At 42.2% G+C, this 12,952-nt stretch overlaps 1 protein-coding gene across 1 annotated transcript in view; it reads right to left on the bottom strand.

Moving 5' to 3' along the window:
* The window catches only part of CLIC6 (chloride intracellular channel 6), a 48,151-nt gene that overhangs the window by 21,364 nt on the left and 13,835 nt on the right, over nt 1-12,952 (bottom strand). The window contains 1 exon segment of the mRNA XM_057696443.1: nt 1,586-1,602. Within this exon segment, the coding sequence (XP_057552426.1) occupies nt 1,586-1,602 (17 nt within the window).

Below are 12,952 nucleotides of genomic sequence, written 5' to 3'. Positions count from 1 at the left end.
AAATAAATCACGGCCATGTAATGAATAGCACCACGACTATAGTTAATAATACTGTATCCAATATCTGAAAGATGCTAAGAGAGTAGATCCTAAAACTTCTCACTGCAAGAAAGAAAATAATGTTGTAACTATGTGTGGTGATGGATGTTAACTACACTTATTGGGGTGATCATTTCAAAATATACACAAATATTGAATCATTATGTTGTATGCCTAAAGCTAATATAATGTATGTCAATTATACCTCAATTAAAAATTTAAAAAATAAATAAAAATAAAAACTTAAAACAAATTTAAATTAAATTAACAGATCAATAAGGAAACTGCCCTTCATCATGGATATTTTAGATGCTGGGTACCAGCCCAGGTTAAACCAGAGCCACTGGAAGAGTTCTTCAGCATCATTTCAGCCAAGATCTTCTACATGCTTAGGTTTAGCCTCTGAAGAGTCAGGTAACTGAGAAAATAAGCAACCTGCAAAGGAAATTAGAACTCATCCACATGGGGATGCTGAGACTCACCTTTCCACACTCTGACGTATTAATATGTGTCAACTTCCTGTTTCCCTCTAGTGGCGCTTGCTTCAGAAAACTGAGGGGGGCCGGAGAGACTGGACACCAGCAAAAGGTAAGACTAAGTGCCGTCACCCTCCTCTTAAGTTAGTGGATGAAAACCTTGAATTCTTTTTGGTATTCTTGCTTGATTTGGGGTTTGTTTCTGTTTTTTTTTTTTTTTTTTTCCCTTATAAGGTTACCTACCTTATTTGAGTATCTCAATAAAGAGCTGAGATTTTTAAAAACTGTCATGTGGATATATATATACTTGCATAGTGATTTCTTAAGATTAACAATGATAACCATCAGAAGCACGAAGAGAGGGACAAGGGCAGAGTATCACTGAGATCCTAGAAATAAAATAATGAAACATTTTTAAAAATCGGTGATGCAATTCAAGTGGCAAACCCACCCCAGAATAGCCCCTGTCTGGGTGTGACAGACACTCCAGACCAAAGGGTACTGCACAAATGGGCAGGAAACCACCACCTGCTCATCCTTAAATCCTTCAATGGCTCTCAACAAGGGCCACGATTCTTCTCTGATCCTCCATATTACCCTTTGGATCAAAAAGAAGAACAAGAACTTCGGTCCCAGTCAAACAGGAGCACCTTCCAGGCAGCCCCTAGGTCAGCAGCTGGAAGAAACCCTGGCAGACGTGAGCGTACGCCCCTTCCGGGGAATTTAGGGCTGGAAAGATCAGTGCGATTAGTAAGTGTCAGCTTGGAATTCAGCTCCCACCTCTCATTCTCAAAAAGAAGACGGCTAAGTAGACGCATTGTCTCAGAATAGTTCACCCAAGGCCTTAAGAAGTTCCCAGATTCCAGATCTGTCGTTATAAGCGAAACGGCTACATTGTGAGATGATGATGAGGATGACGATGGCGGCAGCTATCGCTTACATAGCCTTTACTCTTTGCAGGTCATAGTTCTAAACACTCTACTTATATGAACTCAATAAATCCTGACAGCAACCCTATTAGATGTAGGTATTACTACCATCTCATTTTGTAGATGAGAAAACTAAGATACAGAAAGGTTAGAGTAACCTGTGCAAGGTCACACCGCAGGATTTGAGCCTAGGAATCAGCTAGAGTCCATCCTCTTCATCCCACTCTGGATGCTGGTCCACATCCAAATGGAGAGACTCCAGCTCCAACTCCAGCAGGGCCCCTCCTCAGCATAAAGGGAACTAGCTGGGTCGCCTGCTTGTTTGCTTTACCCCACCTCCTTTCAGTAAGGTGACCTGGAGGCAATTTTTATCATCCATAATAATAACACACACAGCAGAAACAAGTGAAAAGTGTAAATGACAAAGAGTGGTTGGGACAGTTGACAGTCCTGGGAGGACAACTTTGGTGGCCAAGTTGGGGGCGTGGAGGGAGCCTCTGGCTGTGTGCTACATATTCTGTTCCCTCTCTAGGAAACTTGGGAGAGAAGTCAAGATGACAATGAACTTGTCATTGCATCCCCTAGCCCCACACTTGGAGGTAAACAGTCCTTCTGCCGGATTAACAACAGATCTCCCCATCCCTGGACACACATAGCCATCCTGGGCTGGCATCCACCTCGAAAAGACTGGGGAGTCTTGCAAAGCTGCGCAGAAAGCCCACCTCTTCTTCCAGCAGGGTGGGCAGAGCCAGCGTGCTCCTTGAAAGATCCCGTCGCGTTGACTCTCATCCAGTTCATCGCAGCCCATGTAGCCTGTCCGATGTCACGTGGCCAAAAGAGTTTGGGTCTGGGATTTTTAGGGCAGGTAGAACCAAATGCCTAATCTTGGCCATAAATAGCTTTCAATAAAAACACCAGAGAGTGCTGAGCACAAAGCCGGACCACTGCCTGCTGTAGAAAAATGACTTTTTGGACTTGCCCTTCTCATTTCAGAGTCCGAGGAGGCATTGGTTAAGGACGGGTGGGCGATCTCAGAAGCAGCCAAGAAAATAACCACCAGCTGACTTTCCAAGTAGGTCTACGCTTGACAGCAACTCATTCTAGCCATGGCCTGGGGGGACAATGGCAGAATGTGAGAGAAAAAGCTCAAAGTCTATTTGCCAGTGCAGTAGGCAGAATGATGGCCCCTCAAAGATGCCCACATCCTAATACTCAGAACCTATGAATATGTTACCTTAATGGCAAAAAAAGGACTTCGCAAATGTGATCAAGGTTATGGATTTGAGATGGGGAGTTTATCCTGGGTTGTCACGTGGGCCCAATTTGATCACATGCATCCTCAAAAGTGAGAACCTTTCCCAACTGTGGTCGGGGAAGATTTGACTAGGGAACAATGATCAGAGATGAACGTTGCTGGCTTTGAAGATGGAGAAAGGGGGCCAGGAGCCAAGTTATGCAGGTGCCCTGTAGAAGCTGGAAAAGGTGACGACAATTCTCTCCTAGAGCCCGCAGAAGGAAATGGAGGACCACTGGTGCCTTAGTTTTAGCCCAGTGAGACCTGCATCAGACTTCTGACCAATGGAGCTGTCAAATAATAAGTGTGAGTTGGTTTAAGCCATCAAGTGTGTGGTAATTTGTTACAGCAGCAATCGGAAACTAATACAGCTGATGATTCCATATGGGAATCCTGAACCTCTTCCTAGGACGATTCAGTGGATCAACCACACATCAGCCACGCAGAAGGACAAACCCTGAAGCAGACAGCACTTAGCCTATTTCTAGAAACTTCCTACATGAGCCTCTCCTCATCTGCCAGGGACTTGCAAGGTTGTCATCTGAAGAAGCTCTGTACTGAGCCCACCAATAGCCAAGCCAAGACCACAGCTCCTCTGTGTGGACTTCCGAATTACAATTTAACCTGAGTTATGGGGAGTCCTGTTCATTGCTTCACGTCACCTACGGGGCCACAGAGTCTGGAGGACACGTCCTGAACAGAGCCTTCTACTTGACTCAGTGGACTACGTTTTCCCCCCAATTGTTTAATTTGGTAAAACCGATCTGAGGATCCATCTGGCCAAAAATCTAACAAGGCACAGTCACAGATCATCCTCTCAAGAAGATGAGGGGTCCACCGAGACCTTTTGCTCTTTTTAATCTTGGTTACTTACTACGATTTTTAGAACCTGCCTGCTCAAAGGCACTCTACAGTGTCAGGCATGGAAGGCCTCCAAGAGTTTGTTGGCGCCCCCTAGTGGTCTAGAGACGCACTGTCCGGCTTATCACCTTCCCTTTAAACACACCCATCCCTCATTAGGGTCTGGTGGAAGATGTCACAAGTTAGTTTTTAGGCCCTGTACAAGGTTAAACCGTCCCAATTTGCCTGGGACTCGGGTTTCCTGCTACCCAGGACTGTCAGTTTTAACACCAGCAAAGTCCTGGAAAGACTAGAGCGCCTTGGTCTCCATACGCACTCCCCTTGAGACCCCCCTGGGAAAACTACCCAAAGAGGCCACTGTCTTCCTGTCCTTGGCACTGCAATAACCCAGTCCAAAACACGACCCGAACAGTGATGCCTTCACTAATGCATCTCGATTTGAGATCAGCAGCTGATGTGCACACTTTGCTCATGACAGGAAAATAACAATTGAAGATTTGTAAATTATTCCTGGACTCTCACTGAGGAACCATGGGGAGAGGAGGGAGGAAGCGTGGGTGGGTGGGACAGTAGGGTCACCCCATATGCTGGGCAGAGCAGACCATGAAAAAGAAACTCTGATTTTCTCTAAAAGTATTCAGATTCAGTTTGTTCAGAATTCTCTAGCTTTTGCAAAATTCTTTAGAAACATGTAGCTTCCTGAAAAATAAAAAAAATACTTCCTCTCTATTTTTCTTTGTAATGTTCATAGTTTTAAGGAGGCCAAAGGTCTGAAACCATCTGTTTACAAAGATGGAATTCTAGTGCCTTAAAGACACTCACGTTGGTTTCAACAACCAACTTATGAAAGTTGTATGGATTGGGGCCAGGGAGGGAGGCAACTGGGAAATTTATAATATTTTTTGTTCAAACTGCAACTAGTCAGTTAATCAGAAATATCTTAAAGGTTATTGAGGGAATTCTTATGACAATGCGAATTTTAGAATGCTTTCCATTTAACATTGAAACATGGCTTTGTGATTAACTTTTCAGGTAGAAAGCAGGGATCACCTGTGTGATATGATATGTGAGTTCTGGAAGAATCCACTGGTCTAAAAATCACCACACCAGCCTTCCATGAAAGCCTGAATGTCAGAGAATTGTCTAGAAAAAAGCCACTGTCTGTTAAGAAGTGGTGCCTCGTGTTTTCCCCAGAGCCAACTCAAGGGAGGACACCAGTCCCAGAAACCTTTAACTTTCCCACAAGCTAACACTGTCTGTCTATTTCCTCATACACAGCATGAAAGGGTCCATTTTGGCAACACTTTCTACATCTTCTTACAGGTGTTTGATGAAGTGGCAAAGCCATTAAAGTTCCTTTGGTAAAGGTAAGCTTGTTAATCTCATTCCAAAAGGTTCAAGACACTTTTAAGAAGCTATATTAATTACTACAGCTGGTCACTATAGCTATCAAAGATATTCAAAACATAAAATTAAATCCCAAACACATCGATAATCAAAGAAATCTTGAGAAAGAAGACCAAGGCTGAAAACTCACACTTCCTGATTTCAAACTACATTACAAAGTATAGTAATCAAAATAGTATGGTACTGGCATAAAACCAGACACATAGATCAGTGGAACAGTATAGAGAGCCCAGAAATAAACCCACGCAGGTATAGTCAATTAATTTACAACAGAGGAGCCAAGAATATACAACGGGGAAAGGACAGTCTCTTCAATAAATGGTGTTAAGAAAACTGACAGCAACAAACAAAAGAATGAAACTGGACTACTATGTTATATTATACACAAAAATTCACTCAAAATTGATTAAAGACTTGAATGCAAGACTTGAAACCACAACACTCCTAGAAGAAAACATATGCAAAAAGCTCCTTACATCAGTCTTGACAATATCTTTGGATTTGACACCAAAAGAAAAGACAACAAAAGCAAAAGTAAACAAGTGGGACTACATAAAACTAAAAAGCTTCTGCACAGCAAAGGAAACCATCACCAAAATGGAAAGGCAATTTACTGAATGTCAGAAAATATTTGCAAATCATATATCTGATAAGGGACTAATATCCAAAATATATAAAGAATCTGTACAACTCAACAGCAAAAAGAAAAAAAAATCTGATTTTAAAATGAGCAGAGGCTCTGAACAGACATTTTTCCAAAGAACACATGTAGATTGCCACAGGCACATGAAAAGATGCTCAACATCATTCATCATCAGAGAAATGCAAATCAAAACCACAATGAGATACCACCTCACACCTGTTTTAGAATAGCTATTATCAAAAATACAAAAAAGGGACTTCACTGGTGGTCCAGTGGCTAAGACTCCACGCTCCCAATGCAGGGGGCCTAGGTTCAATCTCTGGTCAGGGAACTAGATCCCACATGCCACAACTAAGAGTTCTCATGCCGCAGCTAAAAGATCCTGCATGCCGCAACTAAGACCTGGCACAGCCAAATAAATAAATTTAAAAAAAAAAGACAAAAAAATAACAAGTGTTGCAGAGGATGTAGAGAAAAAGGAACCCTAGAGCACTGTTGGTGGGAATGTAAATTGGTGCAGCCTCAAAAAATTAAAAATAATGAAAACACCAACTCAAAAAGATATGTGCATCCCCATGTTCATTGCAGCACTATTTACAATAGCCAAGACATGGAAACAAGCTAAGTGTCCACCAGAAGATGAATGAATAAAGAAGATGTGCATACACACACACACATACACATACACAGATATACATACACACACATATACATGCATACACACACATACATATACACACATACACACACAGATATACACACACACACACACACATACACACACATATACATGAACACATATATATACACACAAACATACACACACATATACATACACAAACATATATACACACATATACATACACACACATACACACACACACACATACATGCAAGCATATATACACACATACACACACATATACACACATACACACATACATACACACAATGCACATACACACACATATACATACACACACATACACACATATATACACACACATACACACATACATGCACATAAACACACATATACATGCATGCACATACACACATATACACACATATACATACACACATATATACACACATGCACATACACACACATACACACACACACATATACACACATATACACACACACATACACACACATATACATACACACACATATACACACACACAAACATACACACACACATACACACACACAATGGAATATTATTCAGCTATTTAAAAAGATTGAAATCTTGCCATTAGTGACAAGATGGATGGATTTTGAGGGCATTATATTAAGTGAAATAAGTCGGACAGAGAAAGACAAAGACCATATAATCTTATTTATATGTAGAATTTAAAAAAAAAAAGCAAAACAAGCAAACAAACAAGCTTATAGATACAGAGTACAGATTGATGGCTGCCAGAGGTGGGGATGGAGGGGAAATGTGTTAAGGGGGCCAAAAGGTGTATGTTTCCAATTATAAAGTAAATAAGTCATGGAGATGTAATGTACAGCATGGTGACTATAATTAATAACACCATACTGCATACTTGAAAGTTGCTAAGAGAGTAGATCTTAAAAGTTCTCATCACAAGAAAGAAAAAATTTTGTAACCATGTGTGGTGATGGACATTAACTACACATTGTGGTGATCATTTTGCTATATATATAAATATCAAATCATTATGTACACCTGACACTAATATAATGGTGTATGTCAATTATACTTCAATTTTAAAAAATTAATTAAATCACCCGGTACACCGAAAAGTAACATAGGGTACTAAATAGATTTGGTTTTCTAGATTAAAGTTTGTAGTAGATCTCATGGATGATGTATCACTGAAAATCTTTGCTTCATTTTAAAGGATCAATAGACATGTCTAGTCAATTAGGTAATCAGTTTCTCCTGCCGTTGTCTTGTTTAATGAAATAATGGGATTATCCCTAAAAATTTTTTGCAACTTCAACAAGAATAGCAAACAAATAAATCAACAGCTTCCAGCACTAACAAAACTCCTTGGAAAGGAGAGGGGCAATTATGTAACATACAAGGGGCGATACCAGATCACTAGCATAGTGGGAAGGTATTTTTTAATTTAAATGCAACTTTATTCCATTCAGACCTACACCTTCATGTTTAAGAAACCGAAGCTACACCTTATCTTTGACAAAGGAGGCACGAGTATACAATGGAAAAAAGACAGCCTCTTCAATAAGTGGTGCTGGGAAAACTGGACAGCAACATGTAAAAGAATGAAATTAGAACACTTCCTAACACCATACACAAAAATAAACTCCAAATGGATTAAAGACCTCCATGTAAGGCCAGACACTATAAAACTCCTAGAGGAAAACATAGGCAGAACACTCTATGACATACATCAAAGCAACATCCTTTTTGACCCACCTCCTAGAATCATGGAAATAAAATCAAGAATAAACAAATGGGACCTCATGAAACTTAAAAGTTTTTGCACAGCAAAAGAAACCATAAACAAGACTAAAAGGCAACCCTCAGAATGGGAAAAAATAATTGCCTATGAAACAACGGACAAAGGATTAACCTCCAAAATATACAAGCAGCTCATGCAGCTTAATACCAAAAAAGCAAATAACCCAATCCACAAATGGGCAGAAGACCTAAATAGACATTTCTCCAAAGAAGACATACAGATGGCCAACACACACATGAAAAGATGCTCAACATCACTCATCATCAGAGAAATGCAAGTCAAAGCCACAATGAGGTATCACCTCACACCAATAAGAATGGCCATCATCACAAAGTCTGGAAACCACAAATGTTGGAGAGGGTGTGGAGAAAAGGGAACTCTCCTGCACTGTTGGTGGGACTGTAAGTTGGTACAGCCACTATGGAAAACTATTTGGAGGTTCCTTAAAAAACTACAAATAGAACTACCATATGATCCAGTAATCCCACTCCTGGGCATATACCCAAAGAAAACCATAATCCCAAAAGAAACTTGTACCATCATGTTTATTGCAGCACTATTTACAATAGCCAGGACATGGAAGCAACCGAAATGCCCATCAACAAATGAATGGATACAGAAGATGTGGCATATATATACAATGGAATATTACTCAGCTATAAAAAGGGATGAGATGGAGCTATATGTAATGAGGTGGATAGAACTACAATCTGTCATACAGAGTGAAGTAAGTCAGAAAGAGAAGGACAAATATTGTATGCTAACTCACATATACGGAATCTAAAAATGGTACTGATGAACTCAGTGACAAGAACAAGGATGCAGATACAGAGAATGGACTGGAGAACTCGAGGTATGGGAGGGGGCGGGGGGTGACGGAGACGAAGCGAGAGAGTAGCACAGACATATATATACTACCAAGTGTAAAATAGTCAGTGGGAAGTTGTTGTATAACAAAGGGAGCCCAACTCAAGGATGGAAGATGCCTTAGAGGACTGGGGCGGGGAGGGTGGGGGGGACTCGAGGTGGGGGGAGTCAAGGAAGGGAGGGAATACGGGAATATGTGTATAAAAACAGATGATTGAACCTGGTGTACCCCCAAAAAAAGAAAAAAAGAAACCGAAGCTACATCAACTTGCTAATTTTCCCTGCTGCTCCCTTTCCTCCTGCCGACTGACAGTTGAAGGTAAGCCTACATTACTAACCAGAAACCTCAGGCCTCACAAGTTTGGTTTCTAATCAGCCTGTCATCTTGCATCAGTGAAAAGAGACAAAAGAATCAACCAGGGGTACATAAAATCACATTGTGTATAAAATAGGAAAAGTTGGCTTTATGCTTCAAAAGCAGGAAAATCAGAGTCAGAATCCCTCCCCGCCGCCCCAAAACGTATGGAGTTTAGGAAAATCACAAAATTGTACTGGAACTATGCTCAACAGGGTAACTACTCCCATTTTAACAATTAGATTTCATTTTATATTTCCTTGTAATCTGAGAATTCTTACAAGGTCCGGGGTTCCTAGGTCATGGATAATTAACTTGCTGAACTTGAAAGTTCTTTGCCAGAGAGCGGAGACACTCAGTACCACCTTGCAGATGTTAGCAATTTGAACAGAGAGATTTTAGAAGACATCAGACATTACAGAATTATCTGGAAGCTTTACCTCCCCCCATTTCTCACTGGTAGTTATATGACTATATTCTCTGGCCTGGCTTCACCCACGCAACAGGGAAGGTCTGTGGCCTCAAATCAAAGGGGATCAGCCAAGTTCAAAACTAGGAGAAACATCTAACCGGCTGACCAAGGCCAAGGTTAATGTCCTGGCTTTATTATACATAAGTCTTTCCTGTGCCACAGCTTTTTTTGGCGAATATTGTAACTCTCTCCCCATTCTCACCCCTGGAAGAGAAAATGTTGGTGGGGGTGCTAGCCTGCTTCAAGATTCCCTAACCCTGACTGATGAGGTCAAAAAAAGACAGTGGGGGACTTCACTGGTGGTGCAGTGGTTGGAAATCCGCTTGCCAATTCAGGGGACTCAGGTTTGATCCCTGGTCTGGGAAGATCCCACACGATGTGGAGCAGCTAAGCCTGTGTGCCACAACTACTGAGCCCACAGGCCACAACTACTGAAGCCCGCACGCACCTAGAGCCAGTGATTCCACAACAAGAGAAGCCACCGCAATGAGAAGCCCGAGCACCGCAACAAAGAGTAGCCCCCACTTGCCGCAACTAGAGAAAGTCCATGCACAGCAATGAAGACCCAATGCAGCCAAAAATTAATCAATTAATTTTACAAAAAAAGAACATGTTTAAAAAAAACAAAACCAAACAAAAAGCCAGTGGGCCTGAGACCAGCCCTCTGGACCAGAGTAGTTCACAAACCTTTCAAAGGCTCCTGTTTTCAGAAACGACAGTTACGATAAGTGGCCAGGAAACTGGTGTCCCTAACTTGCTGCAAATCTTACTATGGCCCAGGAAATCCAGTGGATCCCTTCATCTGCTCATGGAGACAGGCACACCGACACCACAGGAGGAGAGGCTATTGTTTTCTAAAGGTGTTCACTTATTATCCTAAATCCAATCTGGGCAAGGCCAGTAACTTAACAGAAGTGCCTTATTTCAAGTTTGTGTTCAGGGGCAAAGCAAAGTAAGGCTTGGAAAACTGGGATTCAGAGATAAAGCAACAAAATATCACTTTCTGTATAGAATAACTTGAAAATATTGTACACTGGGGTGCCTATGGGCAATTAACTAAATAGGAAAAGACATGCTCTGTGTATTTCAGGAAGAAAACAGAATGTGAGGATCCTGTGAGGGTTCTCGTTTATTTGTGGCCAAAATGAAGGCATCCACGCAGATATGAAAATAAGAGAATCGAGGGGATTTAAAGGGCCGGGGGAGGATTGATTAGGTCTTAGGTATCCTAGGTGGGCTACGTGCCACGCTTGTGCAGCCCACCCTCAGGCACCACGTAAACCAGACCTGCTCTGGTTCCCTGGACCCTGGCTCTGTCCCAATCCACACTCACTGATAATGATCTGTGAGACCCTGGTCATAGAGACCCTCCAACGACACCAGGAGAAGAGGAAGCTGAGGGGGCTTGGTTTGACACCGTCTCATTCGGCACGAGGGTAAAAACGGCACAAAACATTGGGTGCCCCAAACCAGGAAACAAAACCTTGTTCTGAAAGACAAAATTGTGCAAAAATAATAGATTTTCTTTTATGGAATTTGGGGTCCTTAAGAATGCTAGAGGGGACTTCCCTGGTGGCACAGTGGTTGAGACTCCATGCTCCCAATGCAGGGAGCCTCTGTTTGATCCCTGGTCAGGGAACTAGATCCCACATGCATGCCACAACTAAGGAGCCCTTGAGCCACAACTAAGGAGCCCACCTGCCACAACTAAGACCCAGCACAACCAAATAAATAAATAAATATTTTAAAAAAATAAAGAATGCTTGAGAATGTTTGCTGAATCGATGAATGCATGAGTCAATCAATCAATCACTACTACCCCCCCAAACACACTGAGGGTCAGCACTCCGCCACACTGTGAACAGAAACACTCAGTGTCTGACGTGTCAACACATCCTCAAGGTGGACGGGACGGTGACAATGTGGCAGGAGGAGAGACCCCACCCCCAGAGAAGAGTCAGCTTCAGAATTCCCGGGCTTTACTCCATTCCTGACCCAGTTTGGGGAACCCATTGTGTTGAGAACGTTCCGAAATCGCACAAACAGTGGATAGAATTTAAAGCTATAAACTCACTTCCCATAATTATTGTCTGTGAACCGATTTAATAATTTCAGGGGATTTTTAGCTCGTTCCATTTTTATTCCACTACTGATGCGGGAAGAACTTAGTAAGTCATACTCTACAAACCTTGAAAAGCTAATTCACCGAATTTGCCAGAATAAGGTATAGTTCTGAAAATCTGGACTGCAGATTAAAAAGGAATTCTGTTACTTAAACATCACCCACTGCTACCTTTTAGGGGAAAGACATGCTTAATAAGTGGCCCACATTCCTAGGAAAGATGATGGAGTTGAACTGATGTGTTCACTGACTTTCTCACGGAAACAATATTCAACAGAAGGTGAATTTCTTTGCCAAGGACTAAAGGAACAATGCCCAATCAATCGCAAAGTTGGGGAAGGAATGTCCTATGAAAGGTAAAGTGTTCTAAATGTATGTAAACCCTTTAAGTGGGTAGCAGAGATGACATGAGGAAAAACCAGTAGAAACGGGACAGTTTCTAATGTACTAAATTCTTTACTAATTTAGCAAATTCTGTTAGGGGCAAGGAATGCAGGAAAGCTTCTTTGGGGAGATTCTGATATGGCAGGCGTCGGAATTTAATGCCCCTGCTGGAACTCTGGAATTCCTACCTGCGAGTTTCCCTTAGAGACTGAAGGATACCCACAGTCATGAGACACACCAATAACCTTTCTCCCGGCACCCTCTGCCCAAGCTTTTCTCAGCTCAGCATCATCTTCTCCCTTCTTCCTGTAGAGTTTGTGCCAGCAAAGTCCCCACTGGTCTTATCCCCACCTCTTGGTTAGGGCAGGATGCAGCCAGGTGGAGTGGTGCAGGGGAGCAGACCACCCTGCGGCTGGGAGGGATGAGGGTCGGCGGGCAGGTGAAGAGAAAGTTGGACCACGCCGCTGGACTCTCATATCACCACCCATTATTCTGCCAAGGTCAGCAGGAAGGGCGGTCCTGGGCTGCGTGCAGGTAAAAGGCCAGTGTATCACCACCATGGCTACAGTACAGTGCAGACCACGTGTAGGTCTTCTCGGTGTCTCTAACTTCTCTGCGAGGCAGAGGGGAGGCTAACTGGACA

Source organism: Hippopotamus amphibius, chromosome 10 (genome assembly GCF_030028045.1).
Source record: "Hippopotamus amphibius kiboko isolate mHipAmp2 chromosome 10, mHipAmp2.hap2, whole genome shotgun sequence".
NCBI lineage: Eukaryota > Metazoa > Chordata > Mammalia > Artiodactyla > Hippopotamidae > Hippopotamus > Hippopotamus amphibius.
Note: the sequence above shows the minus strand (reverse complement) of the source record. Positions and strands in the feature narration are given on the sequence as shown.